General features: G+C 46.1%; 1 protein-coding gene across 1 annotated transcript in view; it reads left to right on the top strand.

The window, feature by feature from the left end:
* bnc2 (basonuclin 2) overlaps positions 1-22,905 on the top strand; it is a 93,002-nt gene that overhangs the window by 45,191 nt on the left and 24,906 nt on the right. The window contains 2 exon segments of the mRNA XM_041934112.1: positions 2,484-2,586; positions 4,196-4,431. Of these exon segments, the coding sequence (XP_041790046.1) occupies positions 2,484-2,586; positions 4,196-4,431 (339 nt within the window).

The following is a 22,905-nucleotide window of genomic DNA, read 5'->3' as shown; positions in this document are numbered from 1 at the left end:
ACTAATTGTCAGATCTGAACATTGTTGAAGGTTTGGATTTTTATTTTTTTTTTGGAGTTTTCGTTAGTAATAAGTTAATAATAAGACGCATCCTCAACATTAAATTGAGGCCTGCTGATAAGATAGTAGGTTGTTGTGGGAAAGTGCGCGTGAATGTGAAGCGCAGCATTATGAAAGAGCTTTCTGAACACAGATCCAGCGACAGGGCAGCAGGGTGGACTTCCTGACTCTGTCCTGTATCTGAAAGACCACGGCTTTGACCTCAGCCGTGGCCGATGAATGTCCACGAACGGCCGCGTCTGCTGCATTAAGTGTCCTTGAGGGGAACGCTGAACTCGCTTATTGCACGTTGCTCCACATAAGAACACCGGCTCTGAGCGCATAATGTACGTACGCTCCGGCTGACACGCGGCGTATAATCCTCGTACAGGGCGAGGATTGCCGTGCCTGCACCTGGAGAGCTTAAAAATGGTGTAAAGTCAAATAATCTCCGTCTCCTGTCTGATTCGGTGTCAAACAGTGAGGTGACACGGTTGGAAGTGGTGTAATTTTGTGTTTAATCTTGGATTAGCCCGTGCTCACTTTGACATCTCCAGTCACTAATCTGGTTTACAACACCTTAGAGCGAGCAAGGGGGGATTCTGATAGATTTTATGGTCCCTTAGTAGATTATGAGCGAGCTGAGTTTTATATCCTGAATTACAGGATATCGGTCTAATCCACTGACTCGGTTATGTTGTTTGCTGCTGTGCACATTAGTAAAAAGCAGGAATATTCTGACATCACTGATCGTTCATTGACCTCGGCTGAGTGACATAAAACCTCAGCTGAGGCCGATCTGTGCTGCTGATCTTCTATCTGCTGAGCGCTGATTGACTGTGTCACATTGTGAAATATCGGCTGCTGGACTCCAACCTACGATCCTCTGTGTGCATGTCTGCGTCACATTATTGTCACAGCATTGCGTTATGAGAATAACACTGGGACAATGTGAGATAACATTTAGTGGGGACAGTAAAGTCATAAAGTGTCAGGCTGTGATATTTGAGCTCTGGTGCGAGGACGGGCAGTTTCTTTGTCGCTCTCAGACACATGTTCCTCCTCAGATGGTGCCTTCACATTCTGATCTGACACGTTTCCTCAGAACTGGATCTGCTGAGTGATGAATTTAGGATTTCCCTGTTGTTAAAAAAACAAAAAAGAAAAAGGCAGCTACTCACAGCAGTCACCTGCACACTTCACCCAATTTCCTGCCTGAAGCATTCCTGAAATTTTTTGCTCTGTAATTTTAGTGATTACAGATTTTTTTTAACACATAGGGAAAACCTTCAGTCACTCAGCACTGACTCGACACCATATGTGCCAAATGTAAAATACATTATCCTCATCATGTGGATTCGCTGTTTATTATGCTGAGTTATTAACTTGCAGGTTGTTTGTTTTTCACTCCAACATCAGCAGCCAGCAGACTGAGATTACATGCTAATGTTAAAGAAATCCAATATTTCATTAAGTATGTGTTTTAAAAGTCTCTCTCTCTCTCTCTCACACACACACACACACACACACACACACACACACACACACACACACACACACACACACACACACACACACACACACACACACACACACACACACACACACACACCAGTCCTCCTACAGCTGCAGATTCCCTTCAGGCAGTTTGGGTTGCAGAAGTGTTACTATCTTTATTCACCAATTCATCTTGATAATGTAAAAAATGTCTGATAAACAAAGACCTGCCAATGCTTATTAAGATCCATGTTTCTCATTTCTTTTTTCTCCTTCCACTCCTTTTATTCTGTCTTCTTGTTTCTCCGTGTTGGTGGGAAATTTACGGCTCCCAGCTGCTGCGCTCATTTGGATGATGAAGCTGTATTCATTTGCGTGGATTTCTGCGTAAACCATACGTTTTCTCCGTGCTGCGCGGTCTCTTTATTGTGTGAGGAATGTGAAACATCTTACGGGATCAAATGACCGCCTGCAGAACGTGCCTGAGTTTTTGTTAGTTTTTAGCAGGCCTCGGTGAAGGCTTAAGCCTCTGCAGACGGCGCATTGTGTTGTACTGAGTTGCCCTCGTCAAGTCTGGACACTTAACCTCTCCCTACTAAAAGCTTTCCGGGGTCAGACTAAGTGCAGCTCCAGTGTTGAGTAATGGAGCCTCAGTCAAAACAAGTTACATTTCTGTGTTTTCAGGAAGGGAAACCCTTTGTTGCTTCACATGAACTCTGCAAAATGAGCGTATAGAGAGGCAGATTCACATGTGGAATTGGGACATTTGGTGTCAGACAGTTATTCTGTGTGGCTGCAACTGCTGATGTGTTCTGTGTCACACTTTTAAAGTTTCAAATGTTGTGTTCCGGACTGCTTTTTCTCAGCCTTTGCTTTGTAATCTCTCCTCTGGACTCCAGCTGTGACTGACGTGGGTTCGTCTCTGTTTCTGTCCTGTGTCTCTGCAGGCCATTCGCTGCACTCTGGTGAACTGCACATGTGAGTGTTTCCAGCCAGGGAAGATTCACCTACGAACATGTGACCAGTGCAAGCACGGCTGGGTAGCTCACGGTAAGTGAATTCATTGTTAGGGAGGTGGATGCATCTGAATTTGGTGTAAATAAATCTAAACTTAGTTGCTGATCCTTATAAAACGATCTCCTCTTACAGTGGAGGGAAAAGAGGTCCTGACCTACATATCCACGCTCTCTACTGTGTATAGAAGATTAACTCAGACGCCAGCAGCATGAATTCATCTCACATATCTCACTATTTTAATTTGCGTTATTTCTCATTTAGCGCAGATGGTAGCTTCTTCCTATCTGAGGGGGTGAATGTGCTAGAATTTTTTCCTCATTTCTCCTAGCAAAAGCAACTTTGCTGTTTTTGTTTGCTTCTGTATTTTTTGGTTGCTTTCAAAGTCTTGTTTTTGCACCTTAGATCAAAAAAAAAGAAAGAAAAAACGACCACAAGAGATATAGCGAAGCGAGAGACCACACGTTATGAGTTTTCACGTGGGTATAAAAAAAAAAAAGGGAGAGGAGACAAGAAAGTACAAAGAGAAGGCGGAGGGGAAAAAAGAAAAAAGAAAACACCTGTTTGGCTTGCGTCCGCACAAGAGCGGGCCACGGGCCCTTCAGCAGATCGCACAGGACTCCATTGACTATTTTTTAATCTCTCCCTCTGAACTGTCAGGCACCCATCTCTCCTCTCCCCCGCTTTTCATTTCATGTCGGCATTGGCAGGGACTCTGACAAGTAGTTCTTCATTTTTTATTATGTTCGTGTCTGGCTGTGCTGTGTTGTCAGGCAAAGCCCTCGTCAGCAGGAAAAAGCCGTCCCAGGATCAGAGAGAGACCCGAGCAGGTGTCACCCAGACAGGCAGGGAAAGGGGGGGGGGTATGAGGTAAGGGAAGAGAGAGGGATTGAGACGGGGAGGAAGAAAGAGAGAGTGGACCAGGTGTCCCCCAGACAGCCGGAGAGGAGAGAGAGGTGACTGAGGCTGCGATAGAAGCTCCAGGAACAAATCCACCTTTCAGATTTGGGACTTTTTGCCCCGAGTTTTGCCACTCAGGCAGCACGCAGACTGCTCTATCCTACACGCTGCCGATATTACTGAGAGAAGTACCTCCACCTCCTCTACATGAAAAAAAAACTACAATGCCATGTTCTCCTAAAAACATGCGACTGGACATCAATCAAAAATAATACAAAAAAAAAGAGTGACGTTTCTAATGGATGGATGAAAATACAACGTCATCAATACTTATCATGCACTAATTATCATATAATCGTGTTTTAAATTACAAAGCATTTCTAAGTTTTAGGTTGTTATACTAATATTATATTTAAAATCATTGAAAAATGGTGAACTAAGATTTGAGACAGAGCAGGGTGGATGTACAGCAGGTTTCCTTCCAGATGGAGACAGAAGAGGCAAATAAAAACGGAGTTGCAAGGGCAGCGTAAACGTGAAAGAGCAGGAGATTAGATTAAATGGAAATAATGGCAGATAATTACATTAATGTCATTGCTTTTATCTGATTAATATGTTATTATCAGCGAGTGCTGAGTGTGCAGCAGCCTCCTGAGGAAGATTTGAGATGAGAAACCTGATAGTCGTTAACCGCGTGTGTGCATTTTCTATCCTCTCTGCCTCTGTCGCCCGGCCATCCACGCAGCTCTGGACAAGCTCAGCACCCAGCACCTGTACCACCCGACCCAGGTGGAGATCGTTCAGTCCAATGTGGTGTTCGACATCAGCAGCCTGATGCTGTACGGCACCCAGGCCGTTCCCGTCAGGCTCAAGATCCTTCTGGACCGCCTCTTCTCCGTGCTGAAGCAGGAAGAGGTGCTGCACATCCTGCACGGCCTGGGCTGGACCCTCCGAGACTACGTCAGGGGCTACATACTGCAGGTCAGTGACCAAACACATGTAAAGCACCATATGGGCTTAGTGTAAATGTCAAGAGCAGGTATTAACCGTACTTACTCTCTGCTGACACACAAATGCATCCCTACACACGCTTTTATACATGCCTGCAATTTTTGTTGACTTCTGAAAGTGGGTCCACAGCGATCACCGCCTTTACCTTCTCGCCAAGTGTGTCTACAAATTTCTCCAGCATTGCAGTTATTTTCAGAGGTACTGATCAAAAGCAGAATAGTGACAATCTAGGCCACTTCAGTCCCATCGCCCGTCCATTTTCCTCACAATTTCCCTGCTGTTACTTCTACTCCAGTCTGCCCCCTTTTCCTGCCCGTTCAACACCGTGCCCCTCCACTGGAAAAAAGGAAAGGAATAAAAAAAAAAAAAGAAAGTGGAGAAAAATGTCACGCCAGCAAACTATAAAACCACTGTAGTGTGTTTCCTCTCTCCATCCATCCTTCCCCCCCCCCCCCATATAATTGCAGTCAGACACATTTCTCAATCAAAGGTGCAGAGGTTTTGGTGTTGAAACCCAAACCAAAGTGTTCCTGAATGAATTAGTTAAGAGCAAGTGAACATGTGCATGTGGTTAGCTCCGTGTGTGCGTTTGTGTGTGTGTGTGTGTGTGTATACGTGTGTGTGTATGTTGTGTGCACATGTGCTTATCTGTATGCGTATGGGTTAGTGTTCCAAGAGTGTAAGTGGAACAGCATGGTGAGGAGAGGGTGGTTTGTATGTGGAATCAGCTTCTGTGAGCAAAGCGCTCACAGATCCAGTCCCTTTCTCTCGTTCTCTTACAGACACACACACACACACACACACACACACACACACACACACACACACACACACACACACACACACACACACACACACAGAGTTACATGGTAAACACAAGTTCACAATTTAAAGTGAAAGATTTTTGTGTGAAATGTAGTGAAAAAGTAAAAATACTTGCATTTTGAAGTATAAATATTTGTAAATCTGGGAAGTGAAAGAAATATAATATTATTGTCTCCAGCCATTATATTATATTCTTACTTCAGTAATATTAACGTAGTTTGCACGATTCTATCACTGACAGTATTTTCTTAATTGTTCTAACTGAAATAAAATACAAATCAATATCAATTAAAATGCTCTCATGGTTCAGATAAGTAGCAAAAAACACCCATTAAAAGCTCCTGGAACCCAAGATGACATTTTAAATGTCTTGTTTTGGTCCAAACAAGAGTGCAAAACCCCCAAAATATTGATTTTAAAGTAATTATGGAACACAGACAAGCAGCAAATCTTCAGAGGATATCTGAGGATTGGTTGCTTTAATTTTTGACTAATTGATTAATTGATCTAATGTTCCAGCTCAAAAAAAAAAAAAAAAAACCTTCTCACTATTTAATTTGAGTGTTTTCCCTGAGAAACCGGAGCACAGCGCTGCAGCTCTGCGGTGTGAGAACGCCTTGTTTTGAGTAACAGTTGGAGCACTGTGGTTCCCAGAGTCGTTGTAGCCTCTGTGTTTATATCAGCTGGTTCTAATAGTCAGCTGGAGGGAGGACCGTTGCTCAACTGCTCAGCCTCATGTCACGCTACTGGCTAAATCCTCTAGATCTCCACAGAAGGGCTTCAAAGAGGCCGCGGCCGCGGAGAAGCAGCCAGTCACTTAAGGACAGTAAGTAGTCATTGTACGGCCCTATTAGCCCGTAAGTAGCTATGAAATTCAATCATCTTCCCCGAGCCTCCGGGCAACGCTTTGTGTCAGGGGTGTGTTCCCCACCACTATGCCGCGCTAAATGAGAGATAAAATGAGGAGAACAGTATTGCAGATGATAGGTAATAAGTTGTCTTTTTGATATTGATGTCAGGGGACGTTATTTAATGATAAATTACTTTACCGTGATCCTGGCAGTCAGGCTTTCAAACGCTTGCTTTAGGATTTGAATAAAAGTGTTTAGGCCACTGGAGTAATCATGTTAATTCCTATTTTAATGAGATATGCTATAAATCACTATAATTATCCAGCAAATAAATTCCTCTATTTCTGAATTATGTCCTAATGAAGCCTCTCTTCACCGTATATTCCACATGTTCTGTGAGAGCACTGGTTAGCACACACGCGTCCTTTAGAACATATGGCTCTGCTTGTTGTTCTGCCTTCGATTCATCCACCTCTCACTGTTTCTCTGCTAATATGTCAGAATGTGTCATGATAGCATCATTGAGTGAATGTTTGTGTGTGTGTGTTTGCTGGGTGTCAGTGATGCGTCAGAGAAGCTGACAGAGTATACCTGCAGCTCCTCTGATGCCTGACCACTGAATGTATGCAGCGCGGGAGGAAGGAAAACACACACTTATATTCCACCAAACACACACAGGATCCTGCCTTCGCCTACACGTTCCCTCTCTGCTGGTGACGCTAATCTAAAGGAGGCTAAATGGCAGGCCATCATGTTAGAAACAGCAGGTATTCATTGGTCACGATCACGCCTTGTGCCCGCCCCCCCGTGACACCTCTGTGTTGTCGGTGCTGTGATTTAGTGAAGTGAAGGCCGGTGTTTGCAGCACCCGCTGACCTTCCTCCCATCTGAGGCGACCGTCGGCTCATCTGGTGCGACTCTTTCCGATATCTCGCCTGATCACAGTCTCGCACGTTTGGTCAGAAGCATCAGCGTTGTCTCATCGCCACATTAGCGCCAATGAATTCAGACTAACTGTCGTCATCATCGCCACTGTAATCCAGTTCAGACTCTCCTGCAGAATAAACTCATTTTCGGTGCAAATACGCCACTGTAGCCTTTTCAGCCCTAATTCAGAGAGGGAGTTAATTTATGTCAACACCCGTGATAAGCTTTGCCCTCCTCTGTCCTCTCTGCCATTCACTGCATAACAAAGTGAATACATGGTGGAGGTGTGACTAAATATGCGTACGCTCTGCAATTTACCTTTGTAATAGGCTCCTTAAACTGCAGAAATTAATCAATATTATTAAAAGCTCAATGGCTTATCTGGTGGTTGGAATTCTGATTTGTAAAGGAGAGGAATTATACATGACATCAATAACCATTAAAATGAACGATCTCTCTCTCTCGCTCTTCTTTCAGCCTTCTCGAAACAATCTGTAGCCTGACCTTCAGTCCACAAACTGCTCCCTCGCACAGCTTTAACACACTTCTGCACCGGCAGGCCCGCACGGGTCCTGCAGGACGTCCGCAGGCGCATGCATGCAGGTTTATGTGTTAACGTGAACATAACGAGTCTGAGTCACATTTTCAAGAGTTTAAAAGTTATTTAACGACCTTTGCAGTGCCCCTTGCCACCAGCTGGCTCGTGTTCTGTCAGATATTCCATAAGCAGATTATCCTGAAAACTCCCACAGCCCGCTTTACTTTAGAAACCTACTTTGGTTGGATCACTTTTGTTAGCAAAGCGGGATCTTCTGCTCCTTCCTGCTCCTTAAAATGTACTTTTTAGCTTCATTATATGAGTTATATGTAATCTGTACGCATGGTGTGGCGAAAAAGAAGCAGGAAGTAGCGTTTGGATATCGGCACCTTGTCAAATGTGCACACAGTAAAGCAGCCTTAACATTTAAACGACAGGTTTCAAAAGAGTTGTGCAAGTCCGAGAGGTCGCTTTTTGTAGTGTGCAACCTGAAAACATGGAAATCCCTCAAATTAAAGCTATAAGGTTTCCTCCTGATAGTGGTGACCGGGGGTTATGTGTGTATCTATGTCATTTCTCCTCTTTCTCAGAGACTTTAAGTTCAATCCGAAGCAAAACAACACAGACGCGTTTATTCCTCGCCCTTCACCCTGGTAGGACTTCTGCCTTCTCCACTCCTCAGCCCCCCCTCTCCTCTCCCGTGGTTGTTTCCAGACAGACCCACGGCCGATGTGCACCAGATGCCCCCCCCCCCAGCTCCACCCCATCCCAGCAGCCTGTCACTGCTCACTCCTCTGTTCGATACAGACACATGGAATTGCTATGAGTGCTGGCTTCTGTCTCCCTGTCTCAGCCTCTGTCTCCCACACTCCACGCTGTCTATTTTGTCTTCCTCTTTCTTATTCCTCACCGAGTGAAAAATAAGTAGAGCGAGAGAGAGAATGAGTGGAAAGAGAAGGAGAGAGAGAGAGACGCAGCCTTTGCAGCCAACATGTGGGCCGAAGCCCAGGGTTTTCCTGAGCGACATTCTCAGTAATGTTCTGTCCTTGTAGAACATTGGGCTGCCTCCACTTTTATGAGATGTGGTTTTCCTGACTCCACACGGCTTCCAGGAGACCCAGATGGAACCGCTAACAACCCCCACCACCACCACGCAACCACACACACACACACACACACACATACTGTACACACACAAACAGTCTTAACCCTAATTGCGCACACACTCGGAGGAATGCTTATTCAAACTATCAGGCGCACACGCAGCCACAAAATCACACTCCCCCCCCCCCCCCCCCCCCCCCCCCCCCCCCCCCGATGGTCCAACGCAGGCTTTGTTTCAGTGGCAGAGGCCTCAGCGTGAGCTGTGTTTTAGGTTATTAATGCAGTAAAATAATCTCCTTACATTTCTGCCTATTTATCGACTTATTTGGTAAATATGTTGTTTCTCTAATGAGCATGAACGTTGGATGGAGTCTTTTTCCTCCCCCAAGTATTTGAAGGGCTGCAGGAGGGCTGTGCTCTCATTTAAAAAAAAAAAAAACCTGTGACTGTAATGTCGTACATGTGTACTTACACATGTGGAATATGAGATGTAATTACATGGATTAGGGTGCAACAGCGTTTGTGTAAGACAGGAAACCATTTCCAGTCGCAGGTGGGTCCCGAGGCCTTCGCGAAGGCACCACTCAGCTTCTCGACGGTGGTTTAGAAAGGTATTTATTGAGTTAGAGTCACATTTCAAAATTTCTTTCTCTTTTCTTCGCCTTCCCTCCCCCTCGCTGCACCCCCCACCACCCACCTCTCCGTTCTCTGTCTCTCACTCTGTCAACTGTGAAGGGCACCGTATCTCTTGATCCTCGCCTGAGAAACTTCCATTTTAGGTAGTCGGGCTCCGTGCAACAACATTTTTTGGACACAATCCCCTTCTCCAATCTCCTCCATACGGCACACTTGTAACCCCTATTTTCCTCCTGTCCTCCTCTCCACCCTCCATCACCTCCCAGCGCCTCCCCTTCTCTCAGAACCTGTTTTCTGTTATCACTACTTAATGCCTCACCCTGGGAGATGGACGGGGGAGAGAGCATTCTCCTAAGGTGGAAATTCTTACGTTCATATGGTTATGATTTGGTGGGGAGGTCAGGCTCGATTTTTGCTGGAAGGCTCACGGTTGGCTCTGTGCTGGCCGTGCTGGGCTCCAAGCACTTCAAAGAGGGCCGGTGTACTGAATCAAGGTGATTCTCACCCCTCCCCTGCCTAGTGCTCTTAAGGGTGTCTTCTCCGTTCTTATTCTCAATCGCTCACTTCGAAGTTATCTGGAGATAAAAGGATGTGATTTCAGATTAGAGGATCAGCCGGAGAGAGGTAGAGGAGCGTTATCGGCCAGGCGTTAAAACTTAACCAGTTGATAACAATTTCATATTCTTTAGGAAAAACACAGCTTCATCAGCGAGGAATCTGCCACCCGGCCTGCGTGTCAGCACAGTAAACAATCCAAGCATCACGTTACGTTTGCAGGAGTCGTACGCCTCTTCGCCGTCACTTTTCTCGCAGCTTCCACAGCTCACAGCCAGCTCCCAAGTCCTGCCCATGCCAAATCCTCCGTCCCTCGCTTTTCAATCCTGAACCCGAGCCTCAAATGAATTCAAGCTGGAGGAGCGAGGTTACGAGCAGGTTACATTGTATGCAGGAATTTGGGAAATAATTCCCCTTATATTGGATTTGGAAGGTAGTCTGAATTTTACCATAGATTCTGCAAGGCCCCACAAGCTGCTGCAAGTTCAAAACTGAGGAAGGAATAATAGTGATAAATAACGGTATGAAACCAGTTTGTCTCGTCGGTTTTAAATTCTTATAACACATACTATCAAGCGGAGGTTGAGAAGAAAATATCTCCCAAAGAGAGACGCTAAAATTATTATTTTAGGGCTCATCTTTTCGTTGCTCTAAATCTCCGTGTGTTGAACTGTATATACTGTTTTTCTGTGTGTGTATTTCTGTTTCTTTGGCTCCACAGAGGACTGAGGCAGAGTTTGGCTCGCTGAATGTTACTGATCCTTTTTGTCAGATAGCTTTCAAGATGTTTGGGTAACGTCAGGACTGCAGAGAGCAGACAGAAGTGTGTGCCGTGACTGTCGGCGCACGGTCGTAATCTTTGCGTGTCATGCGTCTGCGTAGTTTTTAATGTCATCAGCTCTTTGTATTTTCGGTTGCATCCACGCGCGGCCACGTCCACCATCGTCTTCCACCGCCTCCGCTGTCACCTCTTCACTCCTGTGTCCTCAGCAGAGGATTAAGGAAGTTTGCTCTCTGATCTTAGCTGTTATGAAACACAGCGTTGTGTTCCTTATCTTTATCTTGCTGTTTTAAAGTGAGACCGCTGCTACAGCAACAACATCCAGCACTGAGATGTGCTCCTCTCCTTCTCCTTCAAATGTTTAGTGTCACCTGGCTTTTTACTAACTGCACACACACACACAGTATACAGTGACAGACAGGTATGATTTTTCCTGCTAATATAAACACTGTCATGTTCTATTTAAGGATTAAAAATGTAATTCCTGACTGAATATTATTACATGCAGAGCAGTTCATATTGTGCGGTCTAGGATCATGGACGCTGCATCAAAGAACGTGATAAAGTGCCAATACACACGGCGATTTCTTCTCAAGAGACACTTAAGTAATTGCACCACATTTGGAAATCCCTTTAATGCATCCATTACATGCTCGGTGGCCACATGTATGTTTGAAAATGATATTTTAACTGACGATGAGTGACCCCGTGTTTGGTCAAATTTAAAGATCATGAATATTCCATGCGATAACATATGGAAGTGAGAGGCGCGCGTGTGTGTGTGTGTGTGTGTGTGTGTGCAGGGGGTGTTCTAATAAAATCTGATTGGGGAGTTAACATGCTGTGCAGGGCAAACATGGGAAGTGAAAATGATATGTTTAACATACATGGTCAGGTCTTTGGGCTCCCTTGGGGTCCTCGTAGGGGTTTGATCAAACTGCACTCCACTAGGCTACACACACACACACACACACACACACACACACACACACACACACACACACACAGAAGCTATGAGTGCCACCTTCTCACCCATTTCCCTCTTAAATCCCCATGATAAGGCTGACTTCAAAGCCTCGCAGCCAATCCTACAGCTTTAACCCGAGATGCTGGCTTGATTCACCGGCTGCATCTCTTCCCATGGCCCCCACCACACCCCGTCACACACAGAAAACCGTACTCTTGTTCAGAGTATATCTGAGAAAAGCAGCTAACCCCCGTCCAGCTCACAGTGCCTCCAAATCTAAGCGAAGAAAAGGAGCCACCAGTGCTTTTCTTCCACCGGCATGTCATAATTAGGATAAAAAGGAATATTCTGCCTGTATTAATGGGGTGCCCTCTTCCTCCTCATCCCCTATGAACACCCTGTTCCTCCCTCCTCCTCGCCTGCTCCATGTGATATGCATTACACTGATCAGTGTAATGGGATCTCTGGTTCTCTCACTGCACATTTGCCTTTCTCTTTTTACCCGGTGTCCGTGCCCCGGGAGATTTCCCTCAACAGGTCCTCGCCGCCGCCTCGGTGCTGCTGAGGTTCCCCATGAGATGCTCTCATAGTCAGCCGCGCACCCTAATTGAAACTGGAAATCTGCCAGCCTGCTTATCAGGAATTTTTATTTACCTCTGCCAGACTCTGCCCTCTTTACTTTTCAAAGAGGGCCATGTTATAATTGCCTCCTCAAACAGAATCCCTCTCTTTCTGTCGGCATCCCTCGCTCCATATATCCTTTTTCATAAGTTATAATATCCTGTCTCGCCTGCGCTGGAAGGAGGAAATGGCTTCTGAATTCTGAAGTGGCTTTTCAGGGGCTACGGGGGGATTGCTGCTGCAGAGGGAAATTGAATTTTACTTCAAGGTCAGCGACACTAATGACGGTGTTGGAAGGTGTTGATCTCGTGGAGCACCGGTTTGTCTAGCAGCACCCCGTCGTATCGATCGGCACGGGAGATTCTAGTCCTGCATTGATTGTCGCACCGAATTGTTTGGGAGCGTGGTGGAAATCACTAGTGTGGTATAAGTGGTTATGTGGGGCTGTGGTCACTCTCGGGGTCACGACTTATAGACAGACAAAAAAATAAACGACCGACAAATGTATAAAGACTCAAAAAACAAGCAAATATCAGGTGCAGATAATGAACAGTACCGGTAGATAGAGTACATAAATGTCCTGCGCTGCTCCACCACATTATGACTGATGCTTAATATAGCAGCTGAAGTATGCACACACACACTAAACACCACCTGAGATTTGTGCACACACACACTCACACATAGGATGCCTTCCCAGGCTCAAAAAATACATCCACATACACATACGAGGATTTTAACCAATCGCTTTCATGATTCACTGCTGCTTGTATGCAAGATGGTTAGCTATGGGTAGGTGCCCTGCGGTGTGAGCGAATGTGTGTCACTTCCCCCACAAATGGAAACATTTAGACACTGAAGTGTGTCCTGAGGTGAGAGCTGTAGAAGCTCTCACTCATAAAGTAGCGGGGAGGCAGCTTGTGGAGGAAATGAGCTCGGCAGACTGGTGGAGGGAGAGGAGCGTGACACACACTGAAGGACCTCACACACACACACACAAACACACACACACACACGCTGGTGACTGCTGTGGTTGTGCTTTGCACCGTGTCGACCACCGTCTCGTTTTTCACCAGTGGCTCCAGCTGTGTTTGACTTCCTGTGTTTCTGCGTGATATTGTGGTGTCATTGGCAGAAAGGACACAGCCTGTACTGTACCTCCATGTTGTGTGGCAGTGGTTAAAAGCTTCACTGACCCCGCCGTGAACCAACACCGGTGCTGAGACACCTGTGGAGGTTCGCCACAGAACCAGAAATAATGTGGGATGGTTGCTGAAACATAATGGAGCTTCTCAGTAAATTCCACTTTTTAAGCAATTTCTAAGCACGTCAACACTTTAGCAGCTCACTAGCTTGTTGTAAAACCCCCATCTCTTTCGCTTCTACTCAGTTTTTTTCTCTTCCACCTCTTTCATCCCCCCACCCCCCCTTTCTGATGGGTTGTGCATGAGCGCCTTTATTAAGCAGGATGACCTGTCATGCAGGTGTGAGGATAAGGTGATGACTTCCCCTGCCCCTCCACGCATCCCGCTCTCTTCCTCTGTCTGTGCTCTAAAGAAAGACACTGCCTCTCCTCCACCAATTGGTCTGGCTTCACTTCACCTCAGACAGCAGAGGGGAGGTGGACAGAGGGGCAGAGGGGAGAAGGAGGAGGTGCTGGCAGGGGGAGCAGAGTGAAGCCTCAGACTTCTCCGAGAAGAACCCAGGAACCTTCAAAGTCAGCTGAATTCCGTCGTAGGTCAGCCCGTTTTTAATGGTGATTAGCATTAGCGCGCGCAGCAAGCTTAAAGACATATTTTGTTTGTTTGTTTGTTTTTATCCCCGGCCATGCCAATAAACAATCAGTGCATTAAGTGGCGAGCAAATGGAATCAATTCATCCAGTTTTGCGCAGATGAGTGCAGAAAACGAGGCGTGAAGCAGCCGCTCTCTGTGTTTGGAGTGGCTAATTAGGAGCCCATTACAGGGCATCTCAGCATGGTGCTACCCTGATTGTTTATTAGAATTTCACTAAGGTGAAGGAGAGCGAGAGAGAGAGAGAAAGAAAAGGGGACTAATAGTAGTAATAAATGGATAATAAATGGATACCTAACAGAGACACACACACACACACACACGCAGACTTGGTGAATGCCAGCCCCTGGGCCTCCTACAAAAAGGGCTCTTGTAAAAGTGGGGGGAAAAAAAAAGAAAAATCTTAGCAGCACCGTGCATACGCTTGGCTCCGTCCTCTTAAAGACTGTCTTATTAAATGGGTAAGTGGCTGAGTGCTGGGACCACCAAGTGCGCCGTGCTGTCACTGGCACACTGCTCTCTGTGGGCTGAGTGCTGCAGGCGTAGACAGGATATGATATAGGGTCACCAGAAATGATGGTTTAACACTTGATGATACATCAGTTCCCAGCACTCGCTGCTCAGCCTGCAAGTGGCAAGACTTTTCTAGTCCTGGATTTAGTTGTAGAAGACACAGAGCCGAGTTATAGTCTCCCGCAACTGTACATTGAAAGTGTGCGTGCCGGTTTCTGTGTTTGTTGCAAGGCAACGGCAGTAATCAACAAAGACAACAGGGCCTTCTGCAGAGGGAAGATCAATAGACTGCTACAGGTGACTGACCTCAGTGAGCACACACACATGCATGCTGGATAGCTACACACAAATATACACATTCAGGCGTAGGCACATGCACCAGGAAGTACTTGTGGCATGCTCTCCACCTCACCTCTGCTTTACACTGTATGTGTGTGTCTGCGTGTGTGTACGCTCACACACAACCAAGTATTACTCTCTCATCTTCAGGATCTAAGGCTCAGTGCCAACTGGTGCTTTGGTGCCAGGCACTGCCTTATCACCTCCTCGGCACACAGATGCATGCACACGCACATACTTGCATTCTTACTCACATGTGCACTTTAAACAACCTCGTTGCGAGTGTTTGTGCACAGGCACGCAGTCGTACACGATGATCTACCCTCCACATAAACAGAGATAAGAGCAGGAACGGTCAGCGCAAGGCCCCAAGAGGTACAGAGCTATTACTGGGAGACCACAGTCGCGTGGCTGTGTACATGTGTGTGCAGTCACGTTTGTGTTTGTGCAGGGCAGAGCTCTTGGAAAAGCAGCTCAGAGTTTTGCGTGTCCCCACCGTTTGCCAGCGTTGCAGCACTAACCGCTGCTAACTGCTTAACGGGAGACTGCCGCTGGCAGCGCGAGGTGTTAAACTCCTCGCTGACTTCCTGTCAAAGTCTTTGCCACCAGCCGTCACTGCGTTAAGACTCAAAGGTGATCTGGCAATATAATCACAGCAAGTCACTGAACAATGTGCCAAAGGGCGCTGACAATTTGACAATGACTCTGTCAGCCGCGGTGTCTCACACTAAGCACCGAATCACACCTTTGTCAAGCGGTGCGGCCTGCTTGGGTACGGGGGTGTGCTGTCTCCGTCTTGATCCCTGACAAAAATCCAGCCCACTGAGGTGACACAGTACAAAGCGTTTTCCCACTTTGCCAAGCTGACAGACCTAATTACTGTGGTAAAATTCCCGGGATCAGTCCTAGATCAAGTCTCCTTAGTAGTGTGAGCTGCACACCCAGTGTCCCCCAGGAAAGGAATTCAATTGACTTCCCAGATTCTTCAGTTTGAACACAGAACATTTCTCAAAGCTTTGTGATCACTCACTGAAATTCCTATAGTGTTACCTTCAGGGTTATAGCAATTACAGGGTAGAAATACATACAGCGAGGTGAAAATCTCATGACCCATTTATTAGCTTTAAAAACCTCGAGGCAGCAGTACAAACTGTTGTAAAACTTTGCCAGTGGTGACATCTATGACTCAACTTGCCATTTATTAACGTTTCAAGAGGTTTTTTACAGGTCCACATTCTACAAAAAATCAACCTCTTTTCAACGCAGCATGATTTGAAAGCTAAAAATAGACAGTTTCAGGCGCTTTTCTCTGGCGGAGTGACAGAAGTTCGCCTTCGTGTAGCGGTGGAATGAATTCCTCAGCATTATGACCACATCACTTCCCTCAGCTCTTTGAAATAAATGCAGGACAGAGTCTGTTGTTATCAGAGCGTAGGCCCAGCCACCTTCTCCCTTTATGGGCATGTTTTGCTAATCTTGCTACTGGCCTCTGCTTTTTAAGTCAAAACAGGTGTTGCACTTATAACACAATCTCGTATTAGTGCGAGCACCTCGGCTCATACTCCTCCGAGGGCCGTGTTTTCTTTGCGGATTCCTTTCTTGGCTATGAAGCCTACACCTTGTTTCATATGAGTTAGAGACTTGAGGACGAGAGTCATTAAAGCTATTTTGATACGGGCGTAATTTTAAGATGGACTCGCTCGAGGTCAGATGTACTTGTTACAAGCCCTGCCGATGCTTCAAAAAGCAATGAAGGATTCATGTGCTGGCACTAAACCGCTCCAGATAAAAGTCACGTCCGTTGTGAGTCACAACTCATCATTTCTGTTTTTGCCATCCGCTGCGTGCGTGTTAGCAGGGAGGTGAGTTTTATTGTCTTCCTTAAAATAAAAGCGATATAAAGTAAAAATCAATCTGGCACAAGACCCAGCAAAGGTTTCTGCTTTGGTCCCCTCAGCCACCCTCCTCTCCGCCTTTTTCTTCCATTTTCATGTCTAAGGATAGAGAGATTAAAGGGAGGCCATGTCTCAACCCTGAAGAACTGCCATCACTCAAAGATGAGCAGTGCCAAGCTCTTCTCTCTCTCTCTCTGTCTCTCTCTCCTGCTCGCTTTCTCTGTCTCTCTGTCCGCTGGATACACAACATCCCCTGGTGCTCTTTGGCCCTTCTCTTCATCCTCAACCCACTCTCACACACATCACACCCATGATTTACTGTCAAACACTCCTGTGTGTGTGTGTGTGCATGCGTGTGAGCAAATGTGTGTCCACACATGTGCTCTGTCTGCATGGCAGCGGCCACATCAAATGCACTGCAGCAGCACTCCTCTGAGACATTACCCCATCCATTCTCATTCCCCCGTAGCGATTCCAATACAAAAAAAAAAGTCAACATTTCAAAACCTGAAAAAATTAATAAATAAAAGTAAAGGCAGACTACATCTGGCACAATGTCTGTACTTAAGGTTTCCAAGTATGTGTCTGGGGAGGAGATCTGGTGGGACGGAGCCCGAGTCGGCTTGGAAGCAGTAGAAACGGATGTCACACTGGAAATTTATATGGTGCGGTTCAGGGAGCAACGGCTGTAAATTGACAAGTGATGCTTGTGAGCAGCGTTACCCGTCTGTTTCCCTTACTCTCATCTTCTATCTTTTTCCGCTCATCTTTTCTTCTCTTAGCGTAGCTGTTACTTCTTACATCTGTGCTCGCCCCGAGCGTTATTGTTAACGGGTGAGAGATACAAAAACAGGCCAGAAGACGGAAAGGGGAAAAGGTAGCTGTGTGCAGAGACGTGGGAGAAAATTACTTATGTTCGCTTTGTAACATGAAATAGTGAAAGACAAAAAAAAATGTACTCCATCTGAAGCCAATATCTTTAATCTTTAAGCAATGTTTTGCTTGGATGAATGTGACCCTTAAGTCCTGGTTTGGCAGTGATGGGAGAGTATGAAATGAAGGGGAACTGTACTACAACACACATAAATACAGCATCACCAGAAAAACCTGAAAATGTTGTGTTTTTTTAACCTGTATGCCCTTTTACCAGCATTAACTATAATCCCTTTCATTTCTTCCTGGAAAAATGTTCAGTATAGGCGAGGCTATTAGCTGCAGGGAGTGTGTGAACCTGCCTGCATGTGTGTGTGTATCTGTGCCACAGTTTGATCGGGTCATTCTACTGTATAAATGTCTCTAATGGCAGCACTCTTTTTAATAATGCAGGATCCTCTTTTCTCTGTCCCCCCCTCCCCATCACGTCATGTTTGGAGTGACAGCCACATGAGCCACCACCCCCCCCCCATCCCACTCTGAGCACAGTAGGTCCCCTCGACACAGAGCGAGAGAGGAGCATGTGACCGCGGGGCTGCAATACGAAGCCGAAAGAGATGCACACAAAGACGAGAGACAGTTGGCTACTTGCAGTCATTTAGCATTTGAAGATTTTTGGCAGGAGAGTGTCCACTCGAAAGGATCCGTTGCAGCCGATTGGTTAGTCCTGGATGTGACTTAGGTTCAATTCTAATTTGGTTTTAAATTTTTTACAGGGAGTGACACGACTGTTATCATCAGTCTTGATTTACAAAAGCACATTTCTAAATAGAAGAAGTTCAATTTTCAAGACCTTTACAAAAGAAAGCCTTTGATCTGATAATATGTGTTATAATTATGAAAAAAAGTGTCTCACAAATCAATTATTTTATGGGACGTCCTGGTGGAGCAGTGGTTAACAGGCACTCAACTGCAACCCCCCCCATCTTTGGTGCATCTCATACACCTCTCCCCGTGTTTCCTGCCTTTGTCTCCACTTTTAACTTTCCCAAACAGTTAAAGAAAACACATTTTCTAAAAGTCTGTGGTAAAACATGCTCCTGTGTTGAATAAATACAAATATAACCATGAAAACAATACAGATTGGGCTGTCCTCTAAACGGCACATAACACCCCAGTGCGATGGCTCTCCATGTGCAGAGCATGTGTTGCAGGACCACAGAACTGCAGTCGGCCAGCGATGCCACAATCTGACAAAGAAATTGCAGCTCCGGTGGATCTTTTTAATAATTGAAAACCATTTCAGTCTTTCGATCTGAACGTCAACATCATCACCCTCTAATGTGAATCCCTCCATGAGGATGATTCGTCTGGTGATGCCACTCGCATTGCCTGGGCAATGTTCAGCAACGACATCTGCTAGACTCCTCTCCCACCAGCGCCGCCGTCGCACGCCAATTGAGAACAGACAGATGCCAAGACCACTGTGGCAGCCCCCGTCTTGCTCCCTCTCTCACTCTTTTTTCCTCCCAGTGTACTCGACTCTCTGATATGGGAAACATGCTGTCACATCTGGGCCTTACGGAGAGAAAGAGACGTGAAGGGAGAGATAATACGAGACAAAGATGGGTAGAAGAATCATCAGGGCGCAGAGAGAGGAACGCTCACACAGCTGCACACACACACTAACACACACACACACACGTGATATGTCACAGGCCTGAACATCAATGTGGTGCCGTGAGGATGATGCCCCTTCAGGGTGACAGCGTGATAAGAAGGGTGTATTATACTGTAGCACCAGTGCAGCATGGTGCACCCCTACCTCGCCACCCCTACCTCGCCCCCCCCCCCCCCTCATTAACCCCGGCTCTGATTGCCCCCAGGACTCCCTTGTGCTAATTAGGGGGGGAAATATGTCTACGATGCATGCACCCCTGTACAAACACACACACACACACAGACAGTTTTGCGCAGCTGACAGGAAGGCTTCTGTGACTGCAGGTGTGAGAATGAAAGGCTCGTCTGCTATTGTGTTTCATCTACCTTCTAAATGTGTTGGCAACCGCAGGGTTAACCCCAGCAGGCGATGGTTAGCAGCGCTGTTGATTCCCTTCACAAAGACGCCTTCATCTGCGCAGCGCTCACTTCTCGATTTAGCCGCGTTGAATCCAGAAGTGAGCATTTTGTCTCAACGTGACACAATTAGGGCTGAACGGGATAAAAAAAAAAAAAAAACGGGAACTGATCGTTTCAGTCTTCAATTCAAATTCAAATCAGCTGATGATAAAACATGCAGGGAAAATAATAAATGTAAATCCTCCATATTTTAATGAGGATTGACCTCTTGTGGTGAGATGCTGAGGAGGATGCAGATAAACTGATTGCCAAGCTGAATCGTTTCACACACACACACACACACACACACACACACACACACACACACACACACACACACACACAATGACTGTTCTCAGCTCCTTGGCGAATTAAAGCCTATTGATAGAGAAGCTGTGCGACCTCTTCCTGCACAGACATTGCTAGTAGCACTTTGACATCTCCATTCAGGAGGCTTTTGTGTTCTGAGGAGCAATTTGTGAATAAAGAAAAGGTCCATTTTCTTTTTTCTTTTTTTTTTGTTTTACATGCTGTTAGGGACGAGCACGAGCAGACGCAAACATGCTAAGGGAGTTGTACAGCAAATAGCTATTTGTACCTGGACTGGACCTGGGGAGAGCAGGGGGAGAAGGAAGGAGAGAGGGACGAAGAGAAGGGGGTATAGATGGAGGGAGGCAGTGGGGGGAGATGGAGAGCGAAAGAGAGAGTATTTAAGAGCACTTGAGTGCCAGCATAGATGTAGTCACTTCTCCCAGCGGACAAAACCAGGCCCCTCTGCACCATGGCATGATTTTTCACTTTAGCAGGCACCACTCAGTAGCCCTCCTTCAGCCTCCCTCCTCTTCTCTCAGTCACTGTGTGCTTCAATGATTCCATCATTCCCTTTCATTCACTCTGACTAAGGGGCACAAGTGTGCACACTCACACACACACACACACACACACAATTTGACCCATTTGCCCCCCTGCCACGGGTAGTAAATAATTCCATTGTGAGGGCCATTAGCGAGTATCTCAAGGGTTAAGAGGGGAAACACACAGGCAGTCAGATGGCCGATTAGACAATAAGAAGATGAAATGTCTACTATTGTTTTGTTGCTTGTTGTTTCACAGAGCTCACATTAGACCTGTGTCTAATCCACATGCTTAATGTCCTTTTATTTGCCCTGTTTTTCTCTCAAGAGGCCACATTCTGCAGAGATGAAGACATTTACACACGCATGCACAGACATATACACACGCGTTATTTGTGTTGCTACCTCTCTCACATGTGGCAGCGGGTCACTCTGCCAAAGTCTAATGATCAACAGACCCGGCTCCCATCGCTGTGTAGGATTCAACATCCCTTCAGACTAAAGGAAATGTAAGATGCAATTATGCAAAGTATAGAGAGGGCAGAGCCAAAAGTCTTCGCCTGTCCTCCTGCATTCCAACAGCAGACCCAAACTGTTTGTATTAATGTGCCGGCCTGTGTGTGTGTGTGTGTGCATGGGTTTCTGTATGAGTAGGACCTAAAGCAATGCAGCTTGCCATCTTAGTTGAGGACTGCACCTTACATGGCCACACCGCAGTCTTGCCAGTGACATAGCCTTTTAAGAATTACTGTCACCAAGCCAGGACCTCGCTAAGAAGACTGACTCTGAGCACTGCAATGCATCTTAATTGTGTGTGTAGACGTGTGTCAGTGCATGACTTGTATGTGTGGTGACTTGTGCACAGCCTGCAGTCAGTCCTGCACACATGAACCTGTGGACACACTAACGGCTCCTCTGAGCCTTTAGTTCAGCTACTGTCAGAGGGATCCTTGTATTTTTCCACAGGCATGTCAGAGGATTACACAGTCCCTCTGCTGTTTCACTGACCACCCCCCCCCCCCCCCCCCCCCCACACACACACACACACACACACACACACCCCTACAGTACAGAGCACACAGACACACAGACACACACACACATCAAAGCAGCCCAGCGTTGTGCCTTGCACTGAGCTGGGGGCACACTGGCCCACTCACTCAGCAGGCCGCTGGCACACACCCCACATCTGCCTGCAGGGATTGCCAATGGCAATCATGGCCTCTGTGTGTGCTTGTGTGTGCACGAGTGTGTTTGTTTATTAGAAAAAAACAACATATGCTTTTGGTTGTGTGTGTATGTCTGAAAAAGTGTTAACAACTACTTATGTGACACATTTTGTGGGACCACCAGCAAAAAAAAATGCTCCAATTTCTGTTTTTTATAAGGTCCAAACTGCTTCCATTTCATCTGAAATATCAAAGATATTCCTTCTTTTGAGTCAGCCCAGAGTCTAGCACGAACAACATCAATTTTAATCACAAATCAGCTAGACACCAAGACCACTTCCAATAATTTTTGCTGAGCATTTAGGCAAAACAGAACTACACAAAACACACACTTATTTTTCATATTTTTATGAAGGATGATGCAAGCAGGATACTGATTTGGATTATGTTATTACCCAGCGTTCCCAGTTACTATCAATCAAACTTTTGTTTTCAATACCAGTACACACAGAACTGAATGATTAAAAGTGGTGCGTGTAAATAATTGCTGGGTAGCAATGTACAAGAGTTATAATGCAGCATGAATGATTAAAGCACCTAGGCACACTGGCCGAGGGGAAGATAAGGTGTGTGTGAATTATCCCTGATCAATATATAGAGTTTAGTGGTAACATGGTTCCTAATTACGCCCCCGTTTGACCACACGCTCACCTCTTCTCCCACCTTTTTGTTTTCTTCTCTTTCCAAGCCCTGCTCCCATCCCACTCTTCCTCTGTCAGGCACTTTGGCCAACACACAGGGCAGCTATACGAGTACAATACAAATCAATGGGTTCGCACGTAAACACACGGACACATAGCAGACAAGGTAAGGGCTTCGAGACCTCTAACCCAAACAACTACAGCCCTCCAGGTTGATCAATAGTCAGAAAAATAGCATTAACAGCCCATCGCACTCTTTCCATCGCTTTCATTCTTCGCTAATCATTCGTTCAATGTTATCTCTCTCAGCCCTTCTCCGTTTCTCCTGCGGCAGACAGGAAAGTTTATTTCCCAGAGCTCCATAGAAATCCCAGAAGCCTGTAT

This window comes from Chelmon rostratus, chromosome 3 (assembly GCF_017976325.1).
Source record: "Chelmon rostratus isolate fCheRos1 chromosome 3, fCheRos1.pri, whole genome shotgun sequence".
NCBI lineage: Eukaryota > Metazoa > Chordata > Actinopteri > Chaetodontiformes > Chaetodontidae > Chelmon > Chelmon rostratus.
The sequence above is the reverse complement of the archived record's forward strand: the minus strand, read 5'-3'. Positions and strand labels throughout refer to the sequence as shown.